Source organism: Astatotilapia calliptera, chromosome 4, assembly GCF_900246225.1.
Source record: "Astatotilapia calliptera chromosome 4, fAstCal1.2, whole genome shotgun sequence".
Taxonomy (NCBI): Eukaryota; Metazoa; Chordata; class Actinopteri; order Cichliformes; family Cichlidae; genus Astatotilapia; species Astatotilapia calliptera.
Window position 1 is genome coordinate 8696951 of NC_039305.1, and position 12569 is coordinate 8709519.

A 12569-nucleotide genomic window follows, 5' to 3' on the forward strand; every position below is an offset into this window, starting at 1 on the left:
TGGAATGAGCCATTTCTCTGTAATAAACTCTCTTTTCCAAAGATGAGTGATTCCTCAATCAGATACAGGTGTTACCGCGCCAGATCCGCGGCCCCGAACCGTAGTAAGGAAACCTCTGGCAGTTACTTGAAGGTTCCGTAACTGACTCATAGCCGGTGTTCCAGATCAACTGGCGTTTAGATCAACTGGCGTTGGTCGAACAGATGTGTGGCAGTCTTGCGTTTCAGGAGCTGCTACCGACAAACCAGCAAAAAAACGCCAAATGTGTCATCTGTGACACTTGTGAGGTTGTCTCAAACACACTCCGTCAGTCTTGATGCTGTTGAACAACAAAATGTTTAAAAATGTGGCGAGTTTACCTGGTGATATCCTCATGCGCGACGCGATCGCGAAAACAGCAAACAAGTAACACCACGCCGTTGTTGTTCACAGGACACAAAGAGTAAACGATCGGGAGACTCTTGTCGTCGTTATCGTTCCACTCGCACGGTTTATGTCACCGAATTCAGCGTTTTTGCTCCACAACTAAAGCGAGCAGTTTGCTCTGTGCACCAACATGGAGTCGAGTCAACCAGCGCCACCTCTGGCCAAGTGCCACAGCCTACAGCCAGATCAACTGGTGACACACATCTGCAGCACGTTTGAATTCGTGTCATGCACATTTGTACCTTTCAATTGTGTGTTTGTGCGTCATGCAAATAAACCTTTGAAATGAATGAAATGATATCATGTATTTATTATCAGCCTACATTTGTACAAAATGCCAAATGACATACACATAGTCATAAGAATCACCATCCTGATATCAATACTTTTGCCCATAAGAAAAATGTCGTGAACAAATATATGACACACCAATATTTCACCAGTGTTGTAACTCACATGTCGCCAGCATAGTCTGCCTGTGTCTCCCCTCTGCAAACGCACATTTCAGAGTTGGATGTGATATACAGTCTGCATAAGTGTGGTCAATCCCATAACGATCCGTAAGGGGATGGCAGCTACGCTGAATGTACAGCAGTCACACAGTGATCAGCAATAAACAGTCCCCAAAACTTGCATATAATCCCCAATGTGGAGCCCATCTACTGACTACCACATAGCAGCTGGACCAGTCCCCAATGCAGGTCAGTCCACTGCTGCCACCTGTGGCCAAGTACCATAGCCTACCACTAGATTAACTTGTGACACACATCTGCACCTGCTGCTATGATCACATTGAGTAAAGGCTGAGTGGCTGCACTCACACGTGGTGCATCTAAATCTACCCACAAATATGTTGAAAGATGCAATGCCAGCAATGTGGATTGTCAACACTGACAACAATCAGTAAGCAAAGACAACAGGGATCATTTGTTTCTGTTTATTTAGCACCCACAACATTTGTAGTCGCCTTCTGCACAGGGGAAGTCCACACACACTGTGTGGTACCACTTTCCACAGAAGGTGCAATCTGCAAGATTGAATGAGATTGTCAGGGTCATTGTCTGACTGTTTATTACTAATCACTGTGTAACTGCTGTACATTCACAGTAACTGCCATCTCCTTATAAATGTTTATTAGATTGACCACACTTGTGCAGACTGTATATCACAACCAACTCTAACATGTTTGTTTGCAGAGGGCAGACACAGACAGACTACGCTAACGACATGTGATGTTACAACACTGGTGAAATATTAGTGTGTTCACGACATTTTTCGTATGGGCAAAAGTATTGATATCAGGATGGTGATTCTTATGTGTATGTCATTTGGCATTTTGTACAAATGTAGGCTGATAATAAATACATGATATCATTTCATTCATTTCAAAGGTTTATTTGCATGACGCACAAACACACAATTGAAAGGTACAAATGTGCATGACACGAATTCAAACGTGCTGCAGATGTGTGTCACAGGTTGATCTGGCTGTAGGCTGTGGCACTTGGCCAGAGGTGGCGCTGGTTGACTCGACTCCATGTTGGTGCACAGAGCAAACTGCTCGCTTTAGTTGTGGAGCAAAAACGCTGAATTCGGTGACATAAACCGTGCGAGTGGAACGATAACGACGACAAGAGTCTCCCGATCGTTTACTCTTGCTGTCCTGTGAACAACAACGGCGTGGTGTTACTTGTTTGCTGTTTTCGCGATCGCGTCGCGCATGAGGATATCACCAGGTGAACTCGCCACATTTTTATACATTTTGTTGTTCAACAGCATCAAGACTGACGGAGTGTGTTTGAGATAACCTCACAAGTGTCACAGATGACACATTTGGCGTTTTTTTGCTGGTTTGTCGGTAGCAGCTCCTGAAACGCAAGACTGCCACACATCTGTTCGACCAACGCCAGTTGATCTAAACGCCAGTTGATCTGGAACACCGGCAACAGCTTACTATACAGGTCAACTCTGCTAGCAAAAAGATCGAAGGAGGCGTAGGAAACTGCTTCACCGAACTTTATTTCTTCTCTAAGGCATGAACACCGCGTACAGTGGGCTGAAACAGTTTACTCACAGCGAGCATCGCCGACACAACTCTGGCTGTCGAGGGAGTTATTATATTCCTTTTATTTATTTTCTTTTCGTCTCTTCTGTAGCTAACCGTTACTTACACACCAGGCAGTCCTGACACACATCCCGAATACATTTCCCATCAGGCTTCATCCTTAAAGGGCCATGCCTGTAACACAGGGTTTGCAAAATTTTTCCAGTCGGGCTACCAAAATCTATCTCTGCCCTGCCCGTCGGGCTATTGTAGGAAGGAAAAATATATGTCAATGCTTTTGCATTCTTTCGGAAATGTAGCTGGGTAATTATGTCATTGGCATCGGTGAGCCACTATCAATATGTGACATATTGAAATCGCGTTTGAATTTGCGCTTGTTTTTTTGCTTTCACTTTGTAAATGTCTAGGTGCCTTCTTTTGGCGCACCGGCCGGTCACGACCGGCGGGGGAAAAGTCACTCGGGTCAGAACATGGGGTGTCACCATCATCCCACTTCTGACACCAATGTGGCGAGCTCAGACAACGAGGAGACGGAGGTGTCCTTTGGTCTTGCTTCCCATGAGCTAGCCAGGGAGCACAGCCGTTTATTGACATCTGCAGAAGAACACTGTCGCTAGCTAACTGCTCACCGCGGCAACCGCACAGCAACAACAACAACACCACACAGGGCGCCCTCTGACCCCGGAAGGACACACCGTCGCAGCGAGAGGGCGTCACCCGTCACTATGGCAACATAAACAAAACATAACTGTACAAACAGAACCCCGAACAGCCCTGACCCGCTACAATATGCTGCTGAGAATATAGCCCAGAAGAAGCGTATAGTATAGCTTTTATTTTGGAAAGAGCCATTTCTCTGTAATAAACTCTCTTTTCCAAAGATGAGTGATTCCTCAATCAGATACAGGTGTTACCGCGCCAGATCCGCGGCCCCGAACCGTAGTAAGGAAACCTCTGGCAGTTACTTGAAGGTTCCGTAACTGACTCATAGCCGGCAACAGCTTACTATACAGGTCAACTCTGCTAGCAAAAAGATCGAAGGAGGCGTAGGAAACTGCTTCACCGAACTTTATTTCTTCTCTAAGGCATGAACACCGCGTACAGTGGGCTGAAACCGTTTACTCACAGCGAGCATCGCCGACACAACTCTGGCTGTTGAGGGAGTTATTATATTCCTTTTATTTATTTTCTTTTCGTCTCTTCTGTAGCTAACCGTTACTTACACACCAGGCAGTCCCGACACACATCCCGAATACATTTCCCATCAGGCTTCATCCTTAAAGGGCCATGCCTGTAACACAGGGTTTGCAAAATTTTTCCAGTCGGGCTACCAAAATCTATCTCTGCCCTGCCCGTCGGGCTATTGTAGGAAGGAAAAATATATGTCAATGCTTTTGCATTCTTTCAGAAATGTAGCTGGGTAATTATGTCATTGGCATCGGTGAGCCACTGTCAATATGTGACATATTGAAATCGCGTTTGAATTTGCGCTTGTTTTTTTGCTTTCACTTTGTAAATGTCCAGGTGCCTTCTTTTGGCGCACCAGCCGGTCACGACCGGCGGGGGAAAAGTCACTCGGGTCAGAACATGGGGTGTCACCATCATCCCACTTCTGACACCAATGTGGCGAGCTTAGACAAGGAGGAGACGGAGGTGTCCTTTGGTCTTGCTTCCCATGAGCTAGCCAGGGAGCACGGCCGTTTATTGACATCTGCAGAAGAACACTGTCGCTAGCTAACTGCTCACCGCGGCAACCGCACAGCAACAACAACAACAACAACACACAGGGCGCCCTCTGACCCCGGAAGGACACACCGTCGCAGCGAGAGGGCGTCACCCGTCACTATGGCAACATAAACAAAACATAACTGTACAAACAGAACCCCGAACAGCCCTGACCCGCTACAATATGCTGCTGAGAATATAGCCCAGAAGAAGCGGATAGTATAGCTTTTATTTTGGAATGAGCCATTTCTCTGTAATAAACTCTCTTTTCCAAAGATGAGTGATTCCTCAATCAGATACAGGTGTTACCGCGCCAGATCCGCGGCCCCGAACCGTAGTAAGGAAACCTCTGGCAGTTACTTGAAGGTTCCGTAACTGACTCATAGCCGGCAACAGCTTACTATACAGGTCAACTCTGCTAGCAAAAAGATCGAAGGAGGCGTAGGAAACTGCTTCACCGAACTTTATTTCTTCTCTAAGGCATGAACACCGCGTACAGTGGGCTGAAACAGTTTACTCACAGCGAGCATCGCCGACACAACTCTGGCTGTCGAGGGAGTTATTATATTCCTTTTATTTATTTTCTTTTCGTCTCTTCTGTAGCTAACCGTTACTTACACACCAGGCAGTCCTGACACACATCCCGAATACATTTCCCATCAGGCTTCATCCTTAAAGGGCCATGCCTGTAACACAGGGTTTGCAAAATTTTTCCAGTCGGGCTACCAAAATCTATCTCTGCCCTGCCCGTCGGGCTATTGTAGGAAGGAAAAATATATGTCAATGCTTTTGCATTCTTTCGGAAATGTAGCTGGGTAATTATGTCATTGGCATCGGTGAGCCACTATCAATATGTGACATATTGAAATCGCGTTTGAATTTGCGCTTGTTTTTTTGCTTTCACTTTGTAAATGTCTAGGTGCCTTCTTTTGGCGCACCGGCCGGTCACGACCGGCGGGGGAAAAGTCACTCGGGTCAGAACATGGGGTGTCACCATCATCCCACTTCTGACACCAATGTGGCGAGCTCAGACAACGAGGAGACGGAGGTGTCCTTTGGTCTTGCTTCCCATGAGCTAGCCAGGGAGCACAGCCGTTTATTGACATCTGCAGAAGAACACTGTCGCTAGCTAACTGCTCACCGCGGCAACCGCACAGCAACAACAACAACACCACACAGGGCGCCCTCTGACCCCGGAAGGACACACCGTCGCAGCGAGAGGGCGTCACCCGTCACTATGGCAACATAAACAAAACATAACTGTACAAACAGAACCCCGAACAGCCCTGACCCGCTACAATATGCTGCTGAGAATATAGCCCAGAAGAAGCGTATAGTATAGCTTTTATTTTGGAAAGAGCCATTTCTCTGTAATAAACTCTCTTTTCCAAAGATTAGTGATTCCTCAATCAGATTATATTTATTTTTTTAATTACTTTTGTTTCAGCAACATTAAATTTAAAAACTGTACTTTTGAGTTAAAATATATATTTATAATTTTAATAAATGACAAATTAAAAAGGCATGAACATTTTTTTGTATCGAAAAAATATCGAACCGTGACACCAAAGTATCGAACCGAACCGTGAATTTTGTGTATCGTTGCACCCCTACTTTGTAGATAATGCTACCAGGATGCTCAGTGTATATTCTTTACATACTGACTCTCACGCACAAAAAAACACAATATTATTAATAAGTGCAAATACCTGTTAAGGACTGATGACTTTTATAAACATCTCTAAAAAGTTGTGTAACAGGTATAAATGGAAAGGATTAGAAAGATTGTTAATGAACATACTCAAACTGAATCAAATTACTCACTGTCAGACAAACCTGACTCTTTCAGTTATTGCTTTGGGTTTGCAGCGCATTATTGGCAGAAACCTCTGTATAGCTCCTGCCCAGAAACACTAGACAAAAGACAGCCTATAACCCCAGTTCCAAAAAAGTGTGGATGCTTTGTAAAATGGAAATAAAACCAGAAAGCAATGATTTGCAAATCATAAAACCAATGTATTTTTCTCAAAATTATTTAACCTGAAATAAAAAGGTGCAAGAAAAGCCAGAAAGAGCATCTTAGAGATGCAGACCTTCTCAGAAACAAAGGAGGGCTGAGGTTTGCCAATCTACATAAACCTGGATCTAAAAAATGTGGAACATGTTCCTGAAAATAAAATGAAAGTCTTTATATAGCTCAGCCTTTACAGTATATCATCAAAGGATTTAGACAACCTGGAGAAATCTCAGTGCACAAGGCCAAAAATCAATATTGGATGCCCTCAGGTGGCATTCTCTGTGAATACAGTTCGCTGTGCTATCCACAGCAAACAAGCGGAAACTCTATGATGCAAAGAAGAAGCCAAATGTGAACATGCTCCAAAAGAAAATGCCACTATCGTTTGGCCTAAGCTAATTTAAAATCGACTGAGGCAAAGTAGAAAACTGTTCTGTGGTCAAACAAATCGAAATTTGAAATTGGATTTGGAGAACATGGTGCCGGATCCTCTGGACTAAAGAAAAGAGAAATCATCTGGCTTGTTATCAGAGTTTTGTTCAAAAGCCTGCATCTCCGATGGTATAATGGTGCATTATTGCCATGGATTCAGCAGTTTGCACATCTGGAAAGTGTAATACTGATTTTTAACGCACCAATACTACTTATTGTGCTCTATTCAGTTTGAGCACTTAAAGCATTTTCTTACATGCCTCATTCCACACATATACATGTGCTTTTATCTAAGCCTAAACACTTTTTACCTAATGTTCACACACTCTTACTTTGATACTGCATTTATTTCAACAGTAAGGCTCATAGAGTCCGTGTGCTGAACTTGCCTGCTTGCAGTTCAGATATTGTACAAATACCACAAAGAAGACCCATGGCATCAATATTCAAGCAACCAGTCTACTCAGTTCCCACATATATAAGCTTACATAGTTGCAAACATTGCCCTGTCCCAACTTCTGAGACATGTTGCTGCCATCAAATTCCAAATTCCTTTTTATTTTTACCTTAAAGTTTTAGTTTTTATTTGCATTTTATACAGTGTCCCAAGTTTTTAGAACTGGTGTTGTAGTTAATAATTCTTGTGTGTGGTAGCAGGTGTAGAAGTAAAGAGATGGAAACTTAATAGGTAGATAACTCAGGGTAAGCCAAAGGGTTACCTCACAGCCTGAGGCCTCAGGGGGCCACAGGTCCAGTCTGGATGGGTGTAAACTTTTTATACTGCATGGGCTAACTAGCAGGGAAAGGGGAGCTGGCATAGAGAGCCTGTGTGGGGCTCTCTCAAATAGCTGAGGAGGAAAAAAGAAAGTTACAAACTGTCATTATCTGCAAAATAAAAACACAGCAGCAGCTGAATGATCGAACTCAATTACTGTTGAGTCTTTACTCTATTCAGTTTCAGCAGGTCATCTCTAACACAGTCCAAGCAGCTATCAGGATCCATCTGTCTGGCTGTGATCTGTGAGCCCTGGGTGATGATGTGTGTGAGTGAGCAGTATGTGATCTTTGGGCTCTCACAGTGCCAGGGGCTGGGGACATATGGCACCTGCTGCTTGAACATGTGGTAATGAGGGTGAGCATATCTGAACAGACATTGTCTGCCTGTGTGCACACAAAGACTTGCTCCAAATTGTGGACGTAACATGAATACTAAAAACATTCCTTTTGGTATTTTTTAATGAACAACGGACTATTGGGGATATTATTAACCTTGTGTTTTCTTTACCTCCAATTCGGCAGCAATTTTCTCCCCCTCTCCCTCCTCTTTGTCTTCAGAAGCCAGTGTGGGAGGTGTTGATGACGGACGAGGGTTTTCGGACACGGTCCTCCTCAGTTTTATGTGAGGTTTCTGTCCCTCTGTCTCTTCAGATTCAGCCTTCTAGGGCCACAAGAACAAAAAGGGGTAAGAACTTGTCCAAAGCTGGTGTGAGAAGCTTGCAATTTTGTCTTAAATATATCAATAGGGGAATTTTAATATGATGACTTGTAGATTTGAGAATTAAAACACTGGAATTGTTAAATGCACTATTTTTTTCAGTTACCTTTATGCTTTTTCCAGGAATTAGTGGCTCCCCACTGCGAGTGGTCACACCGGGAGATGAGGGGAAACTGCGTCTAGGCGGTGGAGGTGGAGGGGACTTGGAGGGTTTCTCTGTGCGATACCGAGGTACTGTCAGCTCATCTGAAAACACAGTAACATGTCATTAGAAAGAATTATTACATTATTAACACAACACATTTAAAAACAATATCATGCCAATAAATCCAATTCAGCTTATGTATGGAGGAGTAAAGGTGAGGCTTTTAAAAATATGATCACTGTATCAACTGTAAAGCTTGGTGGTGGTAGCATCATGCTCTGGAGCTGTTTTGCTTCCAGTGGTACCAGCACATTGCACAAATCCACAGCTAGAGACAACTGGGTGTTCCAACAGGACGATGACCTCAAACGTGCATCAAAACTGGTTTTGTAGTGGATAAAACATTAAGCTTCTGGAATGGCTTTCCCAAATCTCTAAACTCAAAGAAATGGAAATTGAAAATTTTAAGCCAAGTCTGTGGCAAGAAAAAAAAAACAACATTTGAAATAAACTCTATCAGTTGTACCAAGAGGTGTTCAGCTCCTGTGTTCACTGAGATATTCAACATCTCTTTATCTCAGTCGGTGATCCCCACATGCTTCAAAGAGTCCATCATTGTTCCTGTCCCGAAGAAACCCCACCCTGCTTCTCTCAATGACTATCGCCCTGTAGCCCTCACCTCAGTAGTGATGAAGTGCTTTGAACGCCTGGTCAGAGACTTCATCATTTCTTCACTACCAGACACACTGGACCCACTACAGTTCGCTTACCGTCCAAATCGTTCCACAGACGATGCCATCTCTCATCTCCTCCACACATCACTCACTCACTTGGACACTAGAAGGGGGAATTATGTTAAAATGCTCTTCATAGACTACAGCTCTGCATTTAACACCATAATTCCCTCCACACTCACCACCAAGCTGGAGTATCTGGGACTCAGCTCATCTATGTGTCAGTGGATCTCCAACTTCCTAACTGGCAGACCACAGGCAGTAAGGATGGGCGGACATGTCTCAGCCTCCACCACTCTCAGCACTGGAGCCCACCAGGGGTGTGTTCTGAGCCCCCTGCTGTACTCTTTGTACACATATGACTGTGTGGCCACTACCAGCTCCACCGCCATCATCAAGTTTGCTGACGACACCGTCGTGGTGGGCCTGATCTCTGATAACAACGAGACGGCCTACCTGAAGGAGATTAGGAATCTGGAGAACTGGTGCCAGAGGAACAACCTCCTTCTAAACGTCAGTAAGACAAAGGAGCTGATAGTGGACTTCAGCACTAAGCAGGAGAGGAACTACCAGACCCCCGTCATCAACGAGTGCCCAGTGGAGAGAGTGGACAGCTTCAAATACCTCGGAGTTCACATCACGCAGGACCTGTCATGGTCCTGTCACATCAACACCGTGGTGAAAAAGGCCCGTCAGCGTCTCTACCACCTCAGACGCTTGAGAGACTTCCAACTGCCCTCCAAGGTGCTCAGGAACTTTTACTCGTGCACCATAGAGAGCATCCTGGCGGGAAACATCTTAACCTGGTTCGGGAACAGCACCATGCAGGACAGACGAGCTCTACAGAGGGTTGTGCGGTCAGCTGAGCGCACCATCCGCTCCGAGCTCCCTGACCTGCACTCAATCTACAGCAGGCAGTGCTGGACCAAGGCCAGGAAGATCGTGAAGGACCTCAGGCATCCCAACAACAGACTGTTCTCTCTGTTGAGGTCAGGAAAGCGATTCCGCTCCCTGAAGACCAACACAGAGAGACTGAGGAGGAGCTTCTTCCCGCAGGCGATACGGTCTCTCAATCACACCACCACACAGTACTGACCCACACATATGGTTCTTACACACACACTGGACTTTCTGGACTTTGGTTTTGCACAACACTGGTCACTATATTCTTCATTTCCGGTTAATACTTGTACAGCTGCTGTTATTGTGTATATATTTATTTATATTTAGATTTCTTCATACATTCTTATATAGTTCTATATTGTGTATTGTGTATTTTGTTGTACAGTTATTTTATTTTCAACTTTAATTTATATATTTTATCTTATTCTTCCCAGTTAAATTTACCCTTCATTCTAATTTGTGTTGTACAGTTATTTCATTTTTAACCTTAATTTATATTTTATTCCTTCCTAGTTAAATTTACCCTTTTTAATTTTTCATATTTATTTCCTATCTTATTCATAGCCTTTCCTTTTTTGTTTTCTTTAGGTCACGAGCAGTTGTCCAAGCATTTCACTACATATCGTACTGTGTATGACTGTGTACGTGACAAATAAAATTTGAATTTGAAATTTGAAATTTGAAGAGGGATGGCCAAATATCCAGCCAGAATTACACCATATGGTATGCTTTACATACTTGTTGATGGCTACAACAAGCATAAAGTTGAACTGCAACTTTTAACCTTTAAAAGGAAAATTAACAAGTATTAGTGGAGTGTTTGTATATAACTGAGTATGTATATTTAATTCTGACCCTGTGTGAGGGTCAAAATACATTCAAATTAAATTCTTTAAGTCATTAAAGATGTATACTCTTCAATCAATCAACCCTGGAAAAAGAACAGTTTAAAGAAACAATTAAAAGCCCCAAATTACTATAATGTAAGCACAACCGTATGTTTTTAACATGCAGTTTAATAAACCGATTACATAACAGGGATTGTTTATTGAAGAATTAAAAATTAGATTCATTTAAAAAAAAATGGATGCCATGAAACAAAACTCTGATCTATCATACTAATGCAGCCTGAGCCTCATCTCACCAGAGCCACGCCTGGACCCTCCCTCTTTCCCAGAAAGCTTGTGCTGGGGCTTGTTGGCACGGTGGTCTGGGGTCGCTGCCCCACTCTGGGGGGTCTGTGTTGATGGTGTGTTGGAGGAGGGCTTAATCTGCTTGGCAGCAAAATCCAAATCTGGAATAGCCTTCATTAGTTCAGCCTGGGTCTCTTCCAACAAACGGTTGATGTCCTGAGCACTGTACTGGGTTAGACTGGCCCGCTTCTCCTCCCAGTCCCGCTCTGCTGCCTGTGAAGTTGAGAGGTGGATGTGAGCAGTGTATGAACACAAAACTATAGTCATGCCTCACTGGTTTATTGGTTTGCATCACAAAGTATTTACAGCAGATGGTGAAAAACACGTAAATAAACAACAGAAATAATCCCTACCAGTCGGACCTCCATGGACAAAGCTTTGTCAGCAGCAGCACGACGCTCAAGCTCTTCCAGAGCTTTGCCCTTGTGGGGAACAGGAGGATGATTATCCTTGTGAAGGCCGGATGGGTTGCCATGTCCACGGCTGAGGCTGGTGTGAGGGCTCCAATTGGACAAGCTGTTGCCTCCCCCAAGATCATTGATGGTGGGGATTTCAAAGTCTGCAAACTTTCGCAAGTCCTCGTTGTGCTTGGATGATGAACTAGTGAAGTCTTCTTGCTTCTTCCATACTCCCTCATTTGCTTGTCTAGCAAGACAGAAGAAGAATTAATTAATCAACATTTTTAAATGTAACACAAACAACAAACATGTATTATACAGATCTCGAAATGAAAAAGAATTGCAAATGCTAAAAAAAGACCCCAAACACTAAACGCTGAAGGATAAAAACTTCCACTGCTGCTGAATGCATTTGCCAACTTACTGCTACCCAAAAGATGAAAGAAAAGAGCAACATTAGATGAGCTCTTTTATCACTGAGATTAATTAAGCCTGAGAGTGAGGCGCTTTTTGGACACAGGGCTGATTAGGAGATAGACAATGGCATGCTGAAGGAAAAAGTCCTTCAACGTCCTCTAGTCTATACTAACCGCAAAATTAAAACTGTTACTCATGTGACTAAAAAGGACATTCATCAGTGTGACATTCAATAATGCCAATTAAGTACAACAATACTGGAAGCTTGACTACACACTTAAATACTGCTTTTCTTCACACTTGATGGATTTAAATCACTTCTATATCTCTTAATGAACTCAGAACTCTGACTTAAAACAGCAAATGTTTAAGCATGAAAGTTTCTGATCTGGATCAACAACATCATCTAATAAATTTTCTTGGTCAAAGGCCTCTCTCACTGCCTCATTTATGAAAATCCATAATGTTCTGCTGACACACCAGCACATAGGGGTGAAAACATTATGCCTTTGGCAGAGGTGCAAATGGAAAAACTGGGCTGACTGGAATTGATTACAAGTGGATACAGGTCAGTCAGTGTTCGGCATATTTAACAGCTTTCAGATCATACTTAAGAGCT

The 12569-nt window shown here is 43.5% G+C and overlaps 1 protein-coding gene across 9 annotated transcripts in view; it reads right to left on the reverse strand.

Annotated features, from left to right (window-relative positions):
- Nucleotides 1-12569, reverse strand: part of srcin1a (SRC kinase signaling inhibitor 1a) — a 101658-nt gene that overhangs the window by 12411 nt on the left and 76678 nt on the right. For all 9 annotated transcript variants that reach the window (XM_026164429.1, XM_026164420.1, XM_026164426.1 and 6 more), the window contains 4 exons: nt 11489-11780; nt 11087-11348; nt 8267-8406; nt 7951-8103 (listed from right to left, as the gene is read on the reverse strand). In XM_026164429.1, coding sequence (XP_026020214.1) covers nt 7951-8103; nt 8267-8406; nt 11087-11348; nt 11489-11780 — 847 coding nt within the window. The remainder of the gene's footprint in view (nt 1-7950; nt 8104-8266; nt 8407-11086; nt 11349-11488; nt 11781-12569) is intronic.